At 37.5% G+C, this 18,891-nt stretch overlaps 2 protein-coding genes across 2 annotated transcripts; one reads left to right on the forward strand and one right to left on the reverse strand.

Moving 5' to 3' along the window:
• The first annotated feature begins 329 nt into the window (after positions 1–329).
• On the forward strand, positions 330–9,378 carry LOC110942176 (DEAD-box ATP-dependent RNA helicase 36). Its single transcript, XM_022183920.2, has 6 exons — positions 330–1,058; positions 3,346–3,668; positions 5,620–5,823; positions 6,835–6,916; positions 8,197–8,295; positions 8,886–9,378. The coding sequence occupies exons 1-6, from the start codon at positions 450–452 to the stop codon at positions 9,054–9,056; spliced, it is 1,488 nt and encodes a 495-aa protein (XP_022039612.1). The 5' UTR covers positions 330–449; the 3' UTR covers positions 9,057–9,378.
• A 910-nt stretch (positions 9,379–10,288) lies between these two features.
• LOC110942175 (NAC domain-containing protein 76) lies at positions 10,289–13,279 on the reverse strand. The gene is made up of 4 exons (XM_022183919.2): positions 13,143–13,279; positions 12,798–12,992; positions 12,167–12,459; positions 10,289–11,051 (listed from the first exon to the last, which is right to left on the reverse strand). Exons 2-4 carry the CDS (start codon positions 12,967–12,969, stop codon positions 10,425–10,427), a joined length of 1,092 nt encoding a protein of 363 aa, XP_022039611.1. The 5' UTR covers positions 12,970–12,992; positions 13,143–13,279; the 3' UTR covers positions 10,289–10,424.
• Between the last annotated feature and the right edge of the window lie 5,612 nt (positions 13,280–18,891).

Genomic DNA, 18,891 nt, shown 5'->3' on the forward strand with positions numbered 1-18,891 from the left:
TTATTTTCCAAAAAAAATATAGAAATTTGAAAGTTGGGGTTGAACAGGTTGTGTTCGGGTCAACCCGCTAATATTCAGGTCGTGTCAGGTTCATATATACGACAATATTTTCAGGTTCGGATCGCGTTCAGATTCATCTAAAATTTTCAGGTTCGGGTAATGTTAAACCCACCAACCCACAAACCTGACCCGTTTAGCACCCTTAGTTTCCAAGTAACACATTAAAAACCCAATTGTAGCTTCTAAACCCAATTGTCAATAAGGCTCTTTCTTTAAATTATAACAGGCCTATTAATATTGAAGCCCAAGCCCAACAGCCCAACCAAGTGCAGTCGTCTTTAAAACCCCTAATACCATTAAACGACGACGCACCGGAAGCAACAGATAATTCTGCAGTTCTGCCTCTCTCAGTCCGTCGTCCCCCACCGCCACAACCGCCGTGATTGACCATGGCTGAACAAGAATCTCAGCTTGATGAAAACTTCCCCTTATTCTCTCGGAAACCGAAACCGTCGCCTCTCGTCACCGCAACGACAACCACCGTTGCTGACAACACCACCACCGACCACCTCCAATTCGTCAAACACACGTCATCGAATACCGACAATACTCGGCTCACTTTTGCTGATCTCGGGCTGTCAGACTGGGCACTACAAACCTGCAAGGAATTAGGTATGAAAAAACCGACACCGGTTCAACAACATTGTATTCCTCGTATTCTAGCCGGTGAAGACGTGTTAGGGTTGGCTCAGACTGGTAGCGGTAAAACGGCGGCGTTTGCGTTGCCGGTGTTGCACCGGCTTGCGGAAGGACCGTACGGTGTGTTTTGTTTGGTGGTTACTCCGACACGTGAGCTGGCGTACCAGCTGGCGGAACAGTTTAAGGCGCTTGGGTCGTGTTTGAATTTGAGATGTGCGGTTATTGTTGGTGGGATGGATATGATTAGCCAGGCGAAGATGTTGATGCAGCGTCCTCATGTTGTGATTGCTACTCCGGGTAGGATTAAGGTTCTTATTGATCAGAATCCTGATATTCCGGCTGTGTTTTCTAATACCAAGGTATTAATTTGTTTATCTATTGGTTAATGTATGCGAGGTGACCTAAGGCGCAAACCAAAACGCCTTGCGTGACCTAAGGCTCAGGGTGTTCAAAAGGCGCAGGTGAGGCGCGCTTTTGAGGCTAAAAATTGACCTGAGGCGCAGGTGATGAGGTGAGGCGCGCGCCTTTTGTACATGGGGTGTTTTTGTGCAGCTGAGTGTTGTACAACAGGCTTTTTATGCTGTACATTTCTGTTTTTTTCATTTTAAAACATATATAAAGCTTAAGTTTAGCTAGAGTTAATTACTGTTTTCGTCCCTGTGGTTTGTCAAAAATCACTATTTCAGTCCATTAGTTTAAAAATTGCGATTTCAGTCCCTGTGGTTTCACTTTCGTAACCATTTCAGTCCCTGTGGTTTCACTTTCGTAACCGTTTCAATCCATTATTCTGTTAAGTACAGGGACTGAAATGGTTACGAGGTGGACTGAAATGGTTACGAAAGTGAAACCACAGGGACTGAAATCGCAATTTTTAAACTAATGGATTGAAATAGTGATTTTTGATAAACCACAGGGATGAAAACAGTAATTAACTCTTTTAGCTAAATCAAAGGTAGGGGATGCTAAAAACCTATGGGATATATAAAATAATTTATATAATCACTTTGCGCCTTGCGTACGAAAAGCTCACCGCTTTTGCGCTTCGGTTTTAGACCTCGTCGCTTTTGTGCGCTTCCCGCTTTTCTAAACCAAGTTACAACCTAAAAAGTAAAAAGCATGCTGCACAAAAATATGGAAAATACGTGAGGCGTGCGCACTTTGCACCTTTGTTTTAGACCTTGTCGCTTTTGCGCGATTTCTGCTTTTTAAAACCAAGTTTAGTTGTCACAAACATATTCACAACTATTTAAAATTATTCGAACTATCAATTTGGTTTTGTTTATGTTAATGGAATGCTGTAAGCTGGCAGCCTTTGTCACATTCAAAGTTGTGAATTGAAAAAAATGTTCGTGAATTAGGTTTATTTTTAGCTAATTAAGGGTAAAAACTTGCAGAAAGAATGTAAAATGATAAAAATGCTCTTTTAACTAAGCTTTCGTTGCATATAGAGTTGAATGATAGCAAATTTGTCTTCAAGAATTCACTAGGGGAGAGGATGTGATGGCCATAGATTCCTTAGAAACTGTAAGATGGCAGCATTTGTCACATTCAAAGTCGTAAACGGAAAAAAATGTTCATGAAGCAGGTTTAGTTTATGACTTTATGCTAATTAAGGGCAAAAACATGCAGAAAGAATGTAATATGATAAATATGCCCTTTTAACTAAGATTTTGTCACATCTAGAGTTGATAACAATATTGTCTTTGAGGCTATGAATCTACTCAGAATATTATTTGTGTATATTGAGGAGCCTTTTTTGTTGTTTTACAACTCTAGAGTAGCAAAAAGCTGAAAACTTAGGGTCCGAGTTTTGATTTTACATTTTATTTCGAGTTCTTGACCATGATTTGCATTAACAAACCAAATTTATAATCGTATGACCTTTTTAATAGTTGGTTGCTTGGTTTTAAAATAGTGATGCGCCCGATGCGCTAATGAGAGCGCATCGCAACAGCTGATGCGATGCGTTTACGTGATGCGAGAATATTGCGCGCATTTCGCATAATGCGCTCATCGCGTAATGCGCTCTGATGCACGCAACATTGTTTCTTATGCTTTTTTTCCAGATTTTATGAACTGTGTTCGGTTTTTTCCATAATTAACATCTTAGTATGCTTGATTTGAACCAAAAAACACAATTCTTATCTTCTAATTACGTCAGTTGTTTTACTTTAAGTATGTTTTTATAAGTTTTTACGTATAAATATTTTTTAACTATTTTTTTATAAAGAACGCATCACATACGTGATGCGCTTGCATCGCGCATCGCGCATCACGCATCACGCATCAGATTTTTGAACTATACGCATCGGAGTGCATCACGCAATTTAAAACCAATGTTGGTTGTCAAAAAAAGATTTTGAGTAGAATAAGGGGCACTTTCGTCATTTACAACTCTAGAGGTGGCAATTGCCATAAGGTAGGGGTTTTTTTGTTGTTTACAATTTCGTTGCAAGTTTTTAGCTAGAGTTTTCATAAAGTCCGAATTGATAATTTTATGCCTATACATAATACATTAAACTGTTGTGATATTTGAGTGGTTTTATTTTACTGTAAAGCTTTCGGGTGGCTTGTGTATACAATGCATCGTTTTCTTTTATTTTGTTTATTTATTGATTGTTTACTAATTGTGATATGATTTTTCAGTTCCTAGTGTTGGACGAGGCAGATAGAGTTCTAGATGTTGGTTTCGAGGACGAACTACGAGTGGTATTCAACTGTTTACCCAAAAACCGACAAACATTATTATTTTCCGCAACAATGACAGACAACCTCCAATCGTTACTCGAGGTTTCCGCAAATAAAGCATACTTTTATGAAGCTTACGAAGGCTTTCAAACAGTCGACACTCTCAAACAGCAGTATGTATTTATTCCAAAAAGCGTTAAGGACGTCTACCTGCTTCATATTCTCTCACGAATGGAAGATATGGGCATTCGGTCCGCCATTATTTTTGTTTCCAAATGCAGGTAAGCTTGTCAACAACTCAATCACTATTAACTTTTTTTTATGTGATAATGAATGCATAGCCCACTTAAATATTAGAGTAAACTTCCGTTTTGCTCCCTGTGGTTTGGTCACTTTAACGGTTTTGCTCCAAACCTTTAAAAATAGCCATTTTACTCCCTGATGTTTCGGTTTTTTTGCCAGTTTGCTCCCGCCTCTAACTCCATCCAAATTGTTTATTTTTCCATTTTGCTCCCCGCAGGGAGCAAACTGGCAACAAAACCAAAACATCAGGGAGTAAAATGGCTATTTTTAAAGGTTTGGGGCAAAACCGTTAAAGTGATCAAACCACAGGGAGCAAAACGGAAGTTTACTCTAAATATTAAGGGCATTTAACTATTTAACTTTTTTAGAGACTACCCACGTCAGTGTTGTAAGAATCGCTAGGCGTTAGTCGGGCGGTGCAGTACCGACTAGTGATTAATCGTGATTAACAGGGATTGATCGGAATTAATCGGATTGAGATTTTTATATGTAATTTTTAGTTACATACACACACACACACTTGTATATGTAGTTTTTTTTTAAAGTAGACATGTTTTAATCCCTCATTTACCATTTTTTTAAGTATTTGGAAGGAACTTATAAGGTTTGGTCGAAAGTTGGCCGACGTTTGGCCAGAATAGGACCGCCATTGACTGCCTAGCGATAAATCGGCCATTAATCGGTGAACCACCGATTAGTGATTAATCGGCGACTAATCGGAGACTAGTTGGGATTTTTACAACCATGACCCACGTACCAATCTGGTTTTGTTTATGCCATGTATGGCTGAAAAAACTTTCTGGGAAAAAATTAATATGACAAAAATGCCCCTAAGTTAGAATCTTTTATCACTTCTAGAGTTGTAAAAGTATTTTCAACTTTGTTATGAATAGATTTAGAAGCTTTTTTTTATACTTTTTTACACTAGATGTAATAGAAAAGTCTAAGTTTAGGGGCATTTTGTCATTTTACAAATTTTCCGTATACTAGCAGGAAAATTGTTATGGGTGAGGTTGAACATCGGTATCGTGTGGGAACACCGCCCCACTTATTGTTGTTAATAGCGACGATAGTGAGCGCTATAGCGAATAGCGTAGCGTAGCGCTGGATCATCGCTATCTGATGTTTAGCGCTCAATAGCATGAAATAGCGTTAATTAGGGTTTTTTTTTCTTTAAAAAATAATATTAGAAACCGAATTTTTAGGCATTTTAATCGACCAAACAGCTGTAATCTTCACTAATTGCATCAAAAAGCCTTAAATTCGTGAATAAACCCTAATACTTAAAAAAATTTCTAATACGTTATCGCTAAACATCAAATAGCGCTCGCTATCGCTACGTAGCGTATAGATAGCTTGTCGCTATTTATCGCTATTCACTATTAACAACTATGGCCCCACCCCATCACGGTTGTTAATAGCAAGCATAGCGCCTGCTATAGCGTTTAGCGTGACGATGCGGCAGTAGGTCGCAATCTGATTTTGGTGCCTCCATAGCGTTAAAATAGCGAGATCATAGGGTTTTTTATTATTATTTTTTATAAAAATAGCGGGATTTTAGTTTTTTTTTTTTTTTTTATAAACGTACATATAAAAACAGCATATTCTGATTAAGTATACATATAAAATATTTATAAAATTTTCTTATAGTCTATCGCTAAACATAAAACAACACCTGCTATTTCATCGCTATCGCTACGTAGCGTATATGTAGCTTGCCGCTATCATCCACTATTCGCTATTAACAACTATGCACCCAATGCGGTATCCTTATAAATTTGTTTGATTAGTTAGATGACCGTAACAGAAATTTTTAAAAAGGCGTATATATACACTATCCCATATTGTATCAACTTATGCAAGATTTGAACTTTTTATATCATTTTTATAAAGAGTTGTTTTTAATCATATTAGTTTATTAATGAGCAGGACGTGTCATCTTTTGGGATTATTAATGGAAGAACTCGATCATGATGTAGCGGAACTCCATTCACATAAATCACAAGCTTTTAGGCTATCCGCTCTTCATAAATTTAAATCCGGAAAAGTGTCTGTTTTGCTTGCAACTGATGTTGCTAGTCGGGGTTTGGATATTCCGACAGTTGATCTCGTGATTAATTATGATATACCAAGGTAAAGTTCACAAATATTTGTTTAATTAACATATATAAGTTAACTAGTTAATGCCCCGCCCGCGTTGCGGGGCGATGGTCGAATAATGAGCGAGTGTTAGATAGCTCATTGATACGGAAAACAATTAAATCGAGTTAACTAATTAAAACAAAACACTTTTATAGTTTTGATAAAAAAAAAGTAAAACAATGACAATATTGTAATTTTTAACTGAGGAATGTTGTATTTTTTTGACTGGGGTAAAATTGTAATTTGTCAAAAGTTAAAGTGATGGTAGTACTGTAAATTTGAATCAGGGGCAAAATTGTAAATTTTCACAGGGGCAAATTCGTAATTTTGAACTTGGGGTAACAGCGTAATGTAAATTTAAACTAAGGGCACAATCGTGATTTTAAGCTGGAAGCAAAACCACAATTTTATTTTGAACCGAGGGCAAAATCGTAATTTTGAGTTGGCGGCAAAAGCATAATTTTATTTTTAACTGGGGAAAAGACGTAATTTTGAACTGAGAGCGAAATCATAATTTTTTAAACGGGGAAAAATCACATTTTTGAACAGAGGGCAAGATCGTTATTTTTAGCTGGGGGCAAAAACAAAATTTTATTTTGAACTGGGGGTGAAAAGGTAATTCTGAGCTGGGGACAAAAGCGTAATTTTATTTTTAGCTGGGGGCAAAACCGTAATTTTTATGAGGGGCAAAAACGTAATTTTAAAGTGGATATAAAATAATAAACTGGTTGGTCCAATGGGGGAGTGACAGCCAAAATCGTAATTTTGAATTGAGGGCAAAAGCGTAATTCTGAGATGGGGACAAAAGCGTAATTTTATTTTGAGCTGGGGACAAAACGGTAATTTTAAATGGATAAAAAATAGTAAACTGGTTGGTCCAATGGGGGAGTGCCAGGCAGCTGCCTGGCATTATTCCCCCATTTGGTAAATGTATGTATAGTAAATAAATATTGATAATATAATATATTCGCTTATCATTGGTGAAAACTATTTTTTATTCAGGTATCCAAGAGATTATGTTCATCGTGTTGGACGTACGGCCAGAGCTGGTAGAGGTGGATTAGCAATAAGTTTAATCACACAGGTTAGAATTTGTTTTACGCAGTTTCTTTAACACGTTTAATTATTGTATGATCCGTTATGATTTATTTGGGGGTATTTAGGATGTCCACTTTTCACGTTTATTCTGTCGTTTTTGAACCAAAAATTTAGAGATGGTCGTCAAAACAGTTTTGAACATTTTTTGTTGTTTTTCTTTTTTTGCATGGTTCAGTTGCTGAGACTAGGCGTGCAAACAAGACGAGTCGAGCCCGAGCTCGACCAGGCTTGAGCTCGAGCTTGATTAACTTATGAGAGCTCGAGCTCGGCTCATTGGTAGTTTTTCAAGCTCGAGCTTGGCTTGTTTATTATCTACTAATCTTCCTATACTAATAAATGAAAATCTTTTTTGGACACGTGTCACTTTCTGGTGCTTTCTCAACTTATTTTCCCATTTATCTCTTATATTAAATAATAATAATAATTTTAAATAAAAAATTAGATAAAAATAAATAATAATTTTAAACAGAAAATTAGATAAGAATAAATATTTGTTTTTCAATAAATAATTTTAAACAAAAATTTAGATAAGAATAAACGTTTGTTTTTATATAATTATAAAATTATATCTTGAATATTATGAGTAGATAATAAATATTTGTTTTTCAATAAATAATTTTAAACAAAAATTTAGATAATAATGAACGTTTGTTTTTATATAATTATAAAATTATATCTTGAATATTATGAGTAGATATATATACTTTGGAGTCCGGTGATTTAAATTATGGTAAATTAGAAATCAAAGGTTCTCATGTGATATATGCTTAATAATTGTAATGTTGTTTTTATTTAAAGGTATATTTTCTTATTATTTAGTAATATAAATTATTCATGCAACCCGTGTAATGATAATAGACTTGTTTAGGCTAGCTAGCTCGATAATTGAAGCCCGGGCTCGTTTACTAAACAAATTTATTTTTAGGTTCAGGCTCGGCTCATAAACAAGTTTAATTAAGCTCGGTTCGACTTGTTTACTAGACAACTTAAAATACGGAGTAAATGTTATTAAATATTGATAAAAACTAATATTACACTAAGGCTTGACAAGGCGCTCGAGCTTGGGCTCGATAAACCGACCAGCTTTATTTTAGGCTCAAGCTCGGCTTGGGCTTGATTGCTTTTTCTTAAGCCGATCTCGAGTAGCTCGCGAGTCGTTCGGATTGTTTGCACCCCTAGCTGACACTGAATAAAGGGTGGATTTTGCACACATTTTTCTAAGTATTTTTACTTTATATTTCATGTTGGTAAGTAATTTTTTTGCAGAATGAAGTGGAACTTATTCATGACATAGAAAAGGAAATTGGGAAGAAAATGGAATTATTTGAATGTAAAGAGAATGAAGTACTTGAAAATATCACACAGGTACGATTTTATTGCAATATTTTTTTTATATATTAGAATTAGGGGTGTAAACGAGCCGAGCCGAGCCGAGCCTGAGCCCGAGCCCGACTAGGCTCGAGCTCGGCTCGTTATGTTTTTATGAAGCTCGAGCTCGGCTCGGTTCGAGCCTACTTCTCTGAGCTTGAGCCCGGCTCGTGAGTAAAGCCCAAAGCTCGAGCTCGGCTCGACTCGGCTCGAGCTATTTCGAGAACAACCTCAAATGAGCTAAAAGCTCGGCTCGAGCTCGTTTCAACAGCGATTAAGCGAGCCAAAGCTCGACTTGAGCTCGGCTCACCAATGTTATCATCATCATTATTATATTATGTATATAAAAAAAAAACTAAAATTTTGTTTAGGCTCGTTTGGGCTCGCGAGCCTAAACGAGCTTTGTATTTCAGGCTCGAGCTCGGGCTCGATAACTAAACGAGCTCTATTTCAGGCTCGAGCTCGGGCTCGTTAAGGCTCGACTCGTTCAAGCTTTTAACCGAGCCGATCACGAGTAGCTCTCGAGCCTCCGGGCTTGTTTACACCCCTAATTAGAATTGTGCAATTTGCTGAAATGAGAAATGCAGGTTTTCAATGCTAGGCGTGTGGCCAAAATGAAATTCAGTGACGGTGGTTTCGATGAGATAGAGAAAACAAGGAAAGCCCAGAAGATGAAAAGTTTGGCCGAAAAAGGATTATTGAATAAGAAGAATAGAAAACGAAAAAGAAAAACAATTGTAAACAAGGTAGAAGACTAGAAATTGGTCGTGGGCCATCGAGTGAGTAGCCGATACATGTAAAGTGTATTGACAAAATCGTCCCTCTCGCCTCCTTACTCATCATTCTGCAGCTTAGCTTTTTCGTATGTTGGTATTAAATACCAAATGCACAGCATAATTTCATTTTATTTGTCAAATGATTGAGCAACAACAGTAGTTCAACAATATAAGCTTCTGTCGGCCCTTTGTCCGCATGGACCATGGTTAAATGGTTCAACCCGGTTTATATCATTCAACCCGTTGGGTTTCCGCCCTCATCCTTAACTGCACAAATCACAAACTGGTTTAGTGTTTTGACCCATGTGGCTTTTGATAATTACTACCGACGTCAATTCTGAGTTTTGACCCGTTTATGTATAAATACGCCTCACAGCTTCGTGTATATATTCATTATAAAATGAACATACAAAGAGGAGAAAATAATTACAAAAATAATGACTATACACACTCTCGTGTAAAAGCCCAAACCGACTCGGAATATGAGTACATACTACATATGCCCGCCATGGTTGCATACCAAACGGCAAACGCCTGCCTAGCGAAAGCGAATTCATAATTACAAAACAAATGCGTATATGCAGTAAAATTCTGTTAGACCATTCATAGACAAAGGGTTAAAATTCAACATAACAGGCCAACCCACCTCGAATTAGAGGTGTACAAACCGTTTTTTTTTTTTTTTTGTTGTGGGCAAACCGGTTTTTTTCAAACCGGTTTCCAGGGTTCAAACCCCAAATTGGTTAAACCGATTTTGGTTCGGCTTATAAACTAGCTTGGGACAAAAAACCGGTTTTAACCGGGTTTTTCTACAGCCGGTTTGGTTTTAAAACCGGTTTCAAAGATCGAGAATACGAACCAGTTACAAACCACCAGATCGAGTCGGGTTCGCTTTTTTTATTCTTTCCAGTTTCGATCCTAAAACCGTTTTTTTTTTGTACATGTCTACTTCGAATGCCCTGCCAAGATACAAAAATGAGAACATATTCGTCATGACTGCATACCGAGCGGCTGTCAAGAGCAAGTTTACATAAAAGCAATGAAAGTCCTTCAGATAACTCACAAATAAATGACTGAAATTTCACCATAACAACCTTTAGATTCATCCAGTGGTGGAGCTTGACCAAAAGTTTTGTTTTTGTTTTTTTTTTTTTTTTTTGAGGGGGGGGGGGGGGGGGGGTCATGTGACCTAATTTATATATGTATCTTATCACTTTGATTGAAAGATTTTGATAGATTTATACGAAGGCGGAAGAGCTCAAGCAATGGATTACATTGTTCACTAATACTAATAGTATTCATACTACATTAGTTTCCATAATTTGTAGGGAACCATAACAACCTCCTCCTCTACTTAGGGAACTTCAAAACGTCGGTTTCATAACCAAGGTGATGATGATGAAAAGGAAATACATTAGTCGGCTGGCTCACATGATCCGGATGATCAAAGTGTTGTGATGATGAAGGATCATTACATGTTCCTTGTTGATTGTGATGATCAAATGTAAACCCCGGGTGATGTTGGTTCGACGCCAGAAGCTTGTCCAAGAAAGACCAGTCAGCGGTCACATTACTTGCATTCACTAAGAGTGGCTTGTCACAACCACCTTGACTCATTGACATCAAGCTCAACAAGTTCTTGGAACAACCCATGTCATTTATCATCATCGTACCATTCTCATTATCGTTGTTATTGTTATTGTTATTGATCAAATGGCGGCTTTGATGGGGAGCTAGAAAATATGGAGGGTGTTCGCGAGGAGAAGTTAATAGCTGAGGAAGATGCATGGAGCCATCGAATAATGTTGTGTTACTAGTCATGTTGCAATTGTAGCCATGTTTGTTCATATCTTGATCATCTAATTCATGATGATATTCTTCGGTATGATGAGTGTGGTTGATGTGATCATCTGCTTGAAATGGGCTTCGGTTAAAGTTTCTTTTCTTGAATACTCGACATACAACCCAACCGTCTTCCTGTTTCCATGATTTAATCGGTTCAATGTTAAAACTTTAAACAATAGCAACACAATGCATGTAATGTGGATGATCATAAGTGGTAACAAATGTGGAGTTGTATTCAAATAATTATGAGTTGTTTGTCATTGCATTTTAGAAGTAATGAACCAATATTGTTGTTTTGTTGGTGATCATAACAACCGTATAAACCGAATCACAACTAAAACGATTGAGATATCGATGGTTCGGTCATGATTTTTATAGTTTGGTTATGGTTATATTTAGGGCTGTAAACGAACCGAACGAACACGAACAAGACCTTGTTCGTGTTCGTTTGTTAAGAAATATATGTGCTCGCGAACCGTTCACGAACACTTATTGAACGAGATTTTATGTTCGTGTTCGTTTGTTAAGGAAATGAACTTGTTCGTGTTCGTTTGTGTTTGTTTGTTAATTTTAGGAAACAAACAAAAAGAACATTGACGAACACAAATGAGCACAAAATAATGTTCATGAACACAAATGAACACAAACAAGCGTTCATGAACAGAATATATAATACACTGACACTTATTAGATATTTAATTTGTCAGAATTTTGAAGTATTTAAATAGATATAAAAACTAAAAACACTAATGAACTATCGAACACAAACAAACACGTTACCGAACGTTCACAAACATAAACGAACAAACACGACCTCTGTTCATGTTTGTTTGTTTAATAAACGAACGAACACAAACGAACTTCCCGCCGAACAGTTCACGAACTGTTCGCCGAACGTTTGGTTCGTTTGCAGACTTATATTAAAACCAAACTTATATTATGAAAAACTTTTATTATAGTTTTACTTGTTGTTTATGTTTATTCTTCTATGTGTGTATTAAAAGGAATGTTATATTTTTACCAATCCATATATAATTAAGTTTATTAATTGAAATTAGCTAAGATCCACAAACGTTCAAAGTTGACCTTACCATTTGATTATTTTTCACTAACCGAATTACATATAACCAAAGGAACCAAACAGCCTCATTAGTCGTTTCACTTGTTTGTCTTTGCAATTTAAAAGTTATTATCCTACTACAATTTTTGGAATATCGTTTTAAAAATAACCACAAATCGATCGATACCTGGATCTCTGATGGTGTGGTAGCATCGGAATATTGATCATCAAGGCGGTACTCATGCATGATCCAATCGGTTTTCTGCCCATGAGGGGCACGGCCCGTGTAGAAAACAAGAGTCTTTCTCATCCCAATTCTTTTGGAATTGCTTTGGAGATGGATGGCCTTGTCCCTCCCGGTCGCCTTCCAAAATCCGGCAGTCGTGGCTCGGTTTGTTCGTGTTCCGGTCGGATACTTTTTATCCTTGTGACTAAAGAAATACCATTCGTTTTGAGGACCCGACCCGATTCTACACTTATCTACATACAAATAATTAGAGTGTCAAGTATTCACAATATATTAATTAACTATAACTTTCACTACTAGAAAAGACTTCGTTTTACTACACAACTTCATAGCAAAAAAAAAATGATTGGAATTCGGAAATTCCGACCAAATACCAACACCACTGAAAACCCTAAAATTTAAAAAAATGGTCAGAACGACCAAATTCCGTCGAAAACATTTTGGACATAAACAAAAACAACCGTTTCCTACAAAATTCCAACCAAAACTTTCGTAAGGAAAATAGGTGTTTTTTCTAGTAGTGTTAGTTCCGCAAACAAAACAAAAAAATAAAATTAGGGTTTAGTGTAACCTTTTAGGTCCCATGGCTCAAGCTTGTTGAGATCCACTTCTCTAATAACATCAAGGTCAATGGGCTCATAGGAAACCTTCTTCCTCAAGTAATAATACAGCAACTCCTCATCCGTTGGGTGGAACCTGAACCCTGGAGGAACCGAAAGTTCGCCATTTCCGGCCGCCATCATCTTCTTTAGCTACCTTCAGATCTCTACAAGAAACAATTTCAAACATCATATGCATGCATGCATGCATGTCCGAAACATTGATGTATTGTTTTACAATATGACATATATATAGTTAAAGATGAAGTTAATGTATGTGTAGATTAATGTAGTAGAAGAAAAGTTAATTGTTATACCTTTTATTAATTCATCATCTTTTGATGTTGTTTCTTTTAACTCCTTTGGCCGGACACACTGCTACCCTTCTCTTTCTTATCTTTGTAAACTTTGCCAACTTGATTTTTTTCTGTCAACTTTTCTATCTAATTATTTCTTTGACTCACCGACATCCTCCAAACTCCGCATATATTATATATATATATATATATAGAGAGAGAGAGAGAGAGATAGAGAGAGATTGAGAGAGAGAGGAGGGTGTGTGTGTGTGTGTGTGGGGGGGGGGGGGGGAGGTGATTAGGAAAATGTGTAAACTATTATGAATTTGTTATACGTAGAAATCATTTTGTTTACACTCAAAAACTCGAAAAACTACAGTTGACAGTATTTAATTTTGTTATGTTATAACTTATAAGCAGTGTCGGACTCAGCGATTATTTTCTGGGGATGCGAACGAAGGCTTCAACTAACTTTTCAAAGGTTGCAATTGGAATTTTTGTCTATAAAATACACTAAAAAATTTTGTTGAAGAGGTGCGCCCACCCACCCATCGCAACACCTAAGTCCACCCCTGGTTATAAGTTAATGTTTTACACATCAAATGTAGCTGGATCCTAAATCCCAATCTCTTCTCAAACCAAAACCAGCATAGAAAAACATGTTAGAAAAAGTCGAAAAGTCACAACTTAAATGGACATAACTTTGGCTATGCCTCGAGTTATGCGTCCATCAGTAATTTGAACGATTTGTCTCAACTATCGGACCTGAATTCTATCATCTAGAGCCTCGAATTCGGACTCAACTATTGAATTTTATATTTCTTTGTGTTTCTATGTAAAAACGCGTGAATTTACACTTTGAGTAATTTAAACGATACTTAGGAAATATATTTTATAACTATAAAATTGATTTCAGTTTTCTATAATCTAAGAACTGCCCAATTTAGCTTTCTAATAGGAGTGTATTAATTATTCATCAAGCTAATTCATCTATATGATTAATAAAGTTTTGTTTTTTTCTGGTTGAAGTTGTTTGTAATTGAAATGGCTACAACTTCATAAAGTTTGGTCAAATAAGAATAAAATATGGTAACTAAAAAAGAATTTATGAAGTGTCTTATTCTTCCTTGATAAGCGGTAGCATGTTTAAAGAAGAAAAGGAATGGAAGGAGTGAGCATTGGCACGTGAATGGGGACGACTGAGAGAGCAAAATCCTGAAAGTCCGTCGGATCTACGTTGCTAGTCTCATGCTATAATATTATTTATTTATCATAGCATTTACATGCAGGCTGCAGCTAAAGATAACTATTTGTAAGGCACGGCGTTATACATTAAAAAATAAGAAAAAAATAATATTCAACCAATCTTTTTTAACACATCACCACTTCCTCACTATCTCCAATGCTAAGGGTGCCCTTAGGCGCCCTTAGCTGCCTAGTCAGCTGCCACATCATATCCTCACAAATCCTTAAAGATCCTTAGAAATCCTTAAAATTCATAGTTTCATCTCCAACCATACAAATATTCTTACATATTCTTACATTTTCCACATCATTACCTATTTTTTTATTTAAACTTAGTTATCTAAATTATTAAAATATAAATGTATTATAATTAAATGATTATACAATCAAATTACGTAAATAAATAATATTTAAAATAAAAAGTAAACAATATTTAAGAAAACGTATATATATCTTTTATAGATATATCTTTACTTAAAAATCATAATTAAACTGGATTTAAGGCTTGCTTTGTATCAGGATGGTAAATCAATTATTAGTTAATAGCTATAAAATAAATTGCATGATAATGAGCTATTAAGTAAAGCTGTAAACAAATCAATTGGTTAATACTATTAGGAAAAAATAAAAGAAAATTGAAAATGGCTCAAAAGTGGCACAAGAACCCAAATAATGAAGTCCTTACACAAGGATTTTTCTTTTGGATATACCAAAATCAAATGTTCTCCAATAGATCATTAAACAAGGATTTATTCCAAGTCATCTTGGATGGGATTATGGATCTCCCATTGGAGATAGTCTTATAAAAATGTTGAACGGGTATAGTATCAACTAATATGCCGAAGACACACCAAATTAATCGGATGACTAGATTGTGGTTTGTGTCTCGACAAAATAAAGTTAATCTTCTTTCGTTCTCGTCTAAACAACCAAGATGACCCTGCAAAACAATCAACACACCGTAAACTCGTTACAAGGAGGAGAATAGGGGGTTCTCCTTGTAACCACCCTGCGGCGTGAGAATAAGTATCGGTTTTGAGGATAATAGTGTGTGTATTAAGTGAGAGAGTAAGAGAGCGATCCTTAAACCTGGAGGTGAAGTTCTCTATTTATAGTCGAGGTGATCTGTGAAGGAGATGAGCTAATGGGCCTTGGGCCCGATGTCGACAACAGGGAATATTCATTATGTCTCCTCTGTCACGACCGTTAGTGATTTCAGACGAGAGGAGAATTGGCGCACGTTGAATGGATCCATGTGTCCTGAAGATTGTCCTTGTTGTCTGGTCTGTCATCAGCAGTTGAGTGGAGATCGTGGAGCAGTGGTCGGCGCACACTGATTGGTGCCACGTATGTGTCCTTGTGTACTTCTTGTCCCCTGCACGATTGTTCATCGTGTAGTATGATCTGATACAGCCTGTTGAGCGCGTATTTGCCCACTGCTTTGGTTTAGTTTGAGTATGGTCTCGCGCGTGGGGTTGGAGCTCTGGACTAGAAATAAAAGGTAAGTGTCTGCATTGGGGTGATGGAGGTGGTGGTTGTTGGGGTGATTATGGAGGTAATGGTGGAGGTGGGTCGATAGTTGTTGGGCAGTGGCGGTGGTTGTTGGCATTTTTAGCTGAATTACACTATTTATCGATTGATCGGGTTTTTGTATTGTTGTTTGTTGGCATTTTTAGCTAGGCCTTTGGTATCTTTTTGATGCATTTGCTCTAATGATGATGTTTATATTCTTTTCTCTTGTTTTCCGGCTATGCTGTTGTTGTCTGTGGTTTTATATGGACAAGTATGTGGTTCCTATTATCAATAACGATTACCTTTTGTGTTCATAAGAGGCTCAAACTTACTGCAGATGCTGTTATTTGTATATGTTCATCTAAGATTTATTTGTAATGTATATAAAGTATCTTTTTAAACTGTTTGTTGGTTAACGCGTGCTGTTGGAAGTATGGGACTCGCGATGGCTCCTTGGTCATCTCAGAGTTATTGCAAGTGGTATGTGTAACAATTCCTAAAAAGACCCTATGAAGAACCATAATTGAAACCCCGGACATGCACGACAAGAGCCAACACGTTAAACGAAAACTCGAAACCAGGACACTTAGGAGCGTCATTGGGGATACTCTCTATACTCTCGTGACGCGCTGTAGGGTACCAAGACACGTGGCACCATTGCGTGACCAAGTGGCAAAGCAATGCTGGTGGTGGAGCTGACCTAGCCCTAGCCGTCTACTCAGGCGCCACGCGTGGGGAACCCTTACCCCTGCCGTGACATGCCTGGAAGTCCAGGTGAGGCTATATAAGGGGAGGGGTGGGACGAGTTCAGTTGCATCAAATTAATATAAATTCGATATATCTTTCTCTCGTTCTGTCTTTCCAATCCCGAATCCATGAAACTCGAAATTCTACTCCGTAGGAAGTGTACTAAACCCTGATCACTGGTACGATACCCTGTCCGATTGATCATAAAAGCGTACGGCTTGAGCGATGTGTTTGGGCCTATTTTTTCCGACTTCATAATGAGTTTGCATTCTTTATTTCTCGTTGTTGTTTGGTTGAAGTATACCATAATTGATATGCAAATTTTTGGACTTAGAATGTCTACACCTAACGAAGACATGGATGTATTCTAATAACTAACGAGGATTCCTGAAGACACTGTTTATTCTGACCGGCACTCGATTCACGTCAATTGGCATTGTTGGACTAACTAAGGCGGGGAACATATTAGTAGCTAAAGAAGTAATCTTGTTACACCCCAGCCGATGGCGGAATCATCGGGGCGCGGCACTGAGCGAAACAGATTGTTTAGAAGTTTCCATAACAACTATAATTACCAATTATTTAAAGCAACATATCCCATACCATGTCATAAAAGATAATACAATTATTACAGAAAAGATCTAGTCAAATTGTTCTGTTCCGACAACTCAGATTTTTATTACAGACAATTGTTTATTGTTGACCTAGGTCTTTCCTAGCCTCGATTTCACAGCAAAGTAAGCAAATAAGCATCCTAAGCACCTGTCACATACGTTAAAGTAAAAGTCAATACACATAGTGTAAAGGTGAGCATACAAGTTTAATAGATATAATAGAGTTCGAAAGCGTTACGCATAACCAGCACGTACACAGTGTAAAATGAGGCATGTTAGTTATCGACATGAACCTATCGATACCAATGACTGCGAGTTGACTGCCCAAGGCAGTTCGTAATACACACTCACCAAAGTGAGCCATGTAACAAATTGTCCTTAACAACCGCTGGGAACAGGTGCTGAGTCCAAACAAATAGTACTACCGTTGCTAAGGCAGGTAGACAACATTCCATGTGTAAACATAACAAACAAGCATTCATTAATTCACGTATGACATGCGGTAACGGTTAGCGTTTAAAGTATTGCGTAGTGTGATTGATGTGATTTAGAATAAGTAACATATGTAACACCCAAAAGTGCGTAAAGCAAAAAGGGATCGAGTATACTCACAGCGATTGGTGGATTAAAAGGAGCGCTAGAGAGTAAGGTTAGCCTGATCAGAACGGTAGCATAACGATAAGTGACGCGTAAAACGATACAAGTGTCAGTGTATCGGACAGTAGTTCGATCAGATGGTGGTCCGATCGAATAGCCGATCGTTCGGGTGACAGTCCGCTCGGATGGTCATCCGATCGGGTGACCGTTCGAGTGAATTGTTTCTTCCTTTGGAAAGGATGTGTTTGTGTATGATGGCTTGACTTTTGAAGTTTTCGTTGTAGCATTTGAAAACACAGAAGTATCTCTACCTTTCAAGTCGGTCGATCGGACAGACGTTCGATCGGACAACAACCCGATTGGTTGGACACTTTAGTGAGAACAAGTGCACATCAGTTTGTTACTCGATCGGGTGGCAATCTGCTGGTATTGAACATGCTGAAAGTTGTTTAAGTTATTGAAGTCTGAACGTTACATGGTTGAGTGGCAGTCCGTTCGGGTGGTAATCCGATCGGACAACAATTCGTTCAACGTTCAAACGTTAAATATTTGGAAAAAAATGAGTTAGGTGTGGTACCCAAGGTGCAAGCCGATCGGGTGGCACCCCGATCGGGTGGTAATCCGTTCGGACAGTAGTCCGATCGGACGACACTCCGACCTGGTTGGCCTGATCGTCTTCTTCCTTGGTCATTTTGATAGTTTGTAGTTTTATCGAGGTGTCTTGATAACGTGTTAAGCAACAGAAACCTCGTCAATACTTGGCAACCTGATCGGACAGGAATCACCCAAATCCGACAAGTTAACTGTTCGAGACGGTGTTCCATGTTTAACCCGAAATCGGTAGTCTCGTGGATAGAATCCAGATCTCGAACCAACACAACCACAAGAATGAGTAGAAAGTCGGTACAAGCTCCGATTCTATCGGTTTTGAGTGCATTGAGTGTAAAAAGAGTTGAAAGAGAGTTGGATAACCATCCTTCAATCCCTTTCACCGTGAATATGTTTAGATCTATGAAAGATCTTTGTTTATTTGTGTGGAAATCGTTCAGATCTAA

The sequence above is a fragment of the Helianthus annuus genome, chromosome 5 (assembly GCF_002127325.2).
Source record: "Helianthus annuus cultivar XRQ/B chromosome 5, HanXRQr2.0-SUNRISE, whole genome shotgun sequence".
NCBI classification, from domain to species: Eukaryota; Viridiplantae; Streptophyta; class Magnoliopsida; order Asterales; family Asteraceae; genus Helianthus; species Helianthus annuus.

Bases quoted from the DNA above. Each gene is read 5' to 3' on its own strand.
- LOC110942176 (XM_022183920.2), top strand. From the start codon at position 450: ATGGCTGAACAAGAATCTCAGCTTGATGAAAACTTCCCCTTATTCTCT. The intron at 1,059-3,345 runs GTATTAATTTGT...ATGATTTTTCAG, and splicing joins CTGTGTTTTCTAATACCAAG to TTCCTAGTGTTGGACGAGGC. The intron at 3,669-5,619 runs GTAAGCTTGTCA...ATTAATGAGCAG, and splicing joins ATTTTTGTTTCCAAATGCAG to GACGTGTCATCTTTTGGGAT.
- LOC110942175 (XM_022183919.2), bottom strand. From the start codon at position 12,969: ATGATGGCGGCCGGAAATGGCGAACTTTCGGTTCCTCCAGGGTTCAGG. The intron at 12,460-12,797 runs GTTACACTAAAC...ATTTGTATGTAG, and splicing joins TGAGCCATGGGACCTAAAAG to ATAAGTGTAGAATCGGGTCG. The intron at 11,052-12,166 runs GTATCGATCGAT...TCATGGAAACAG, and splicing joins CCACACCATCAGAGATCCAG to GAAGACGGTTGGGTTGTATG.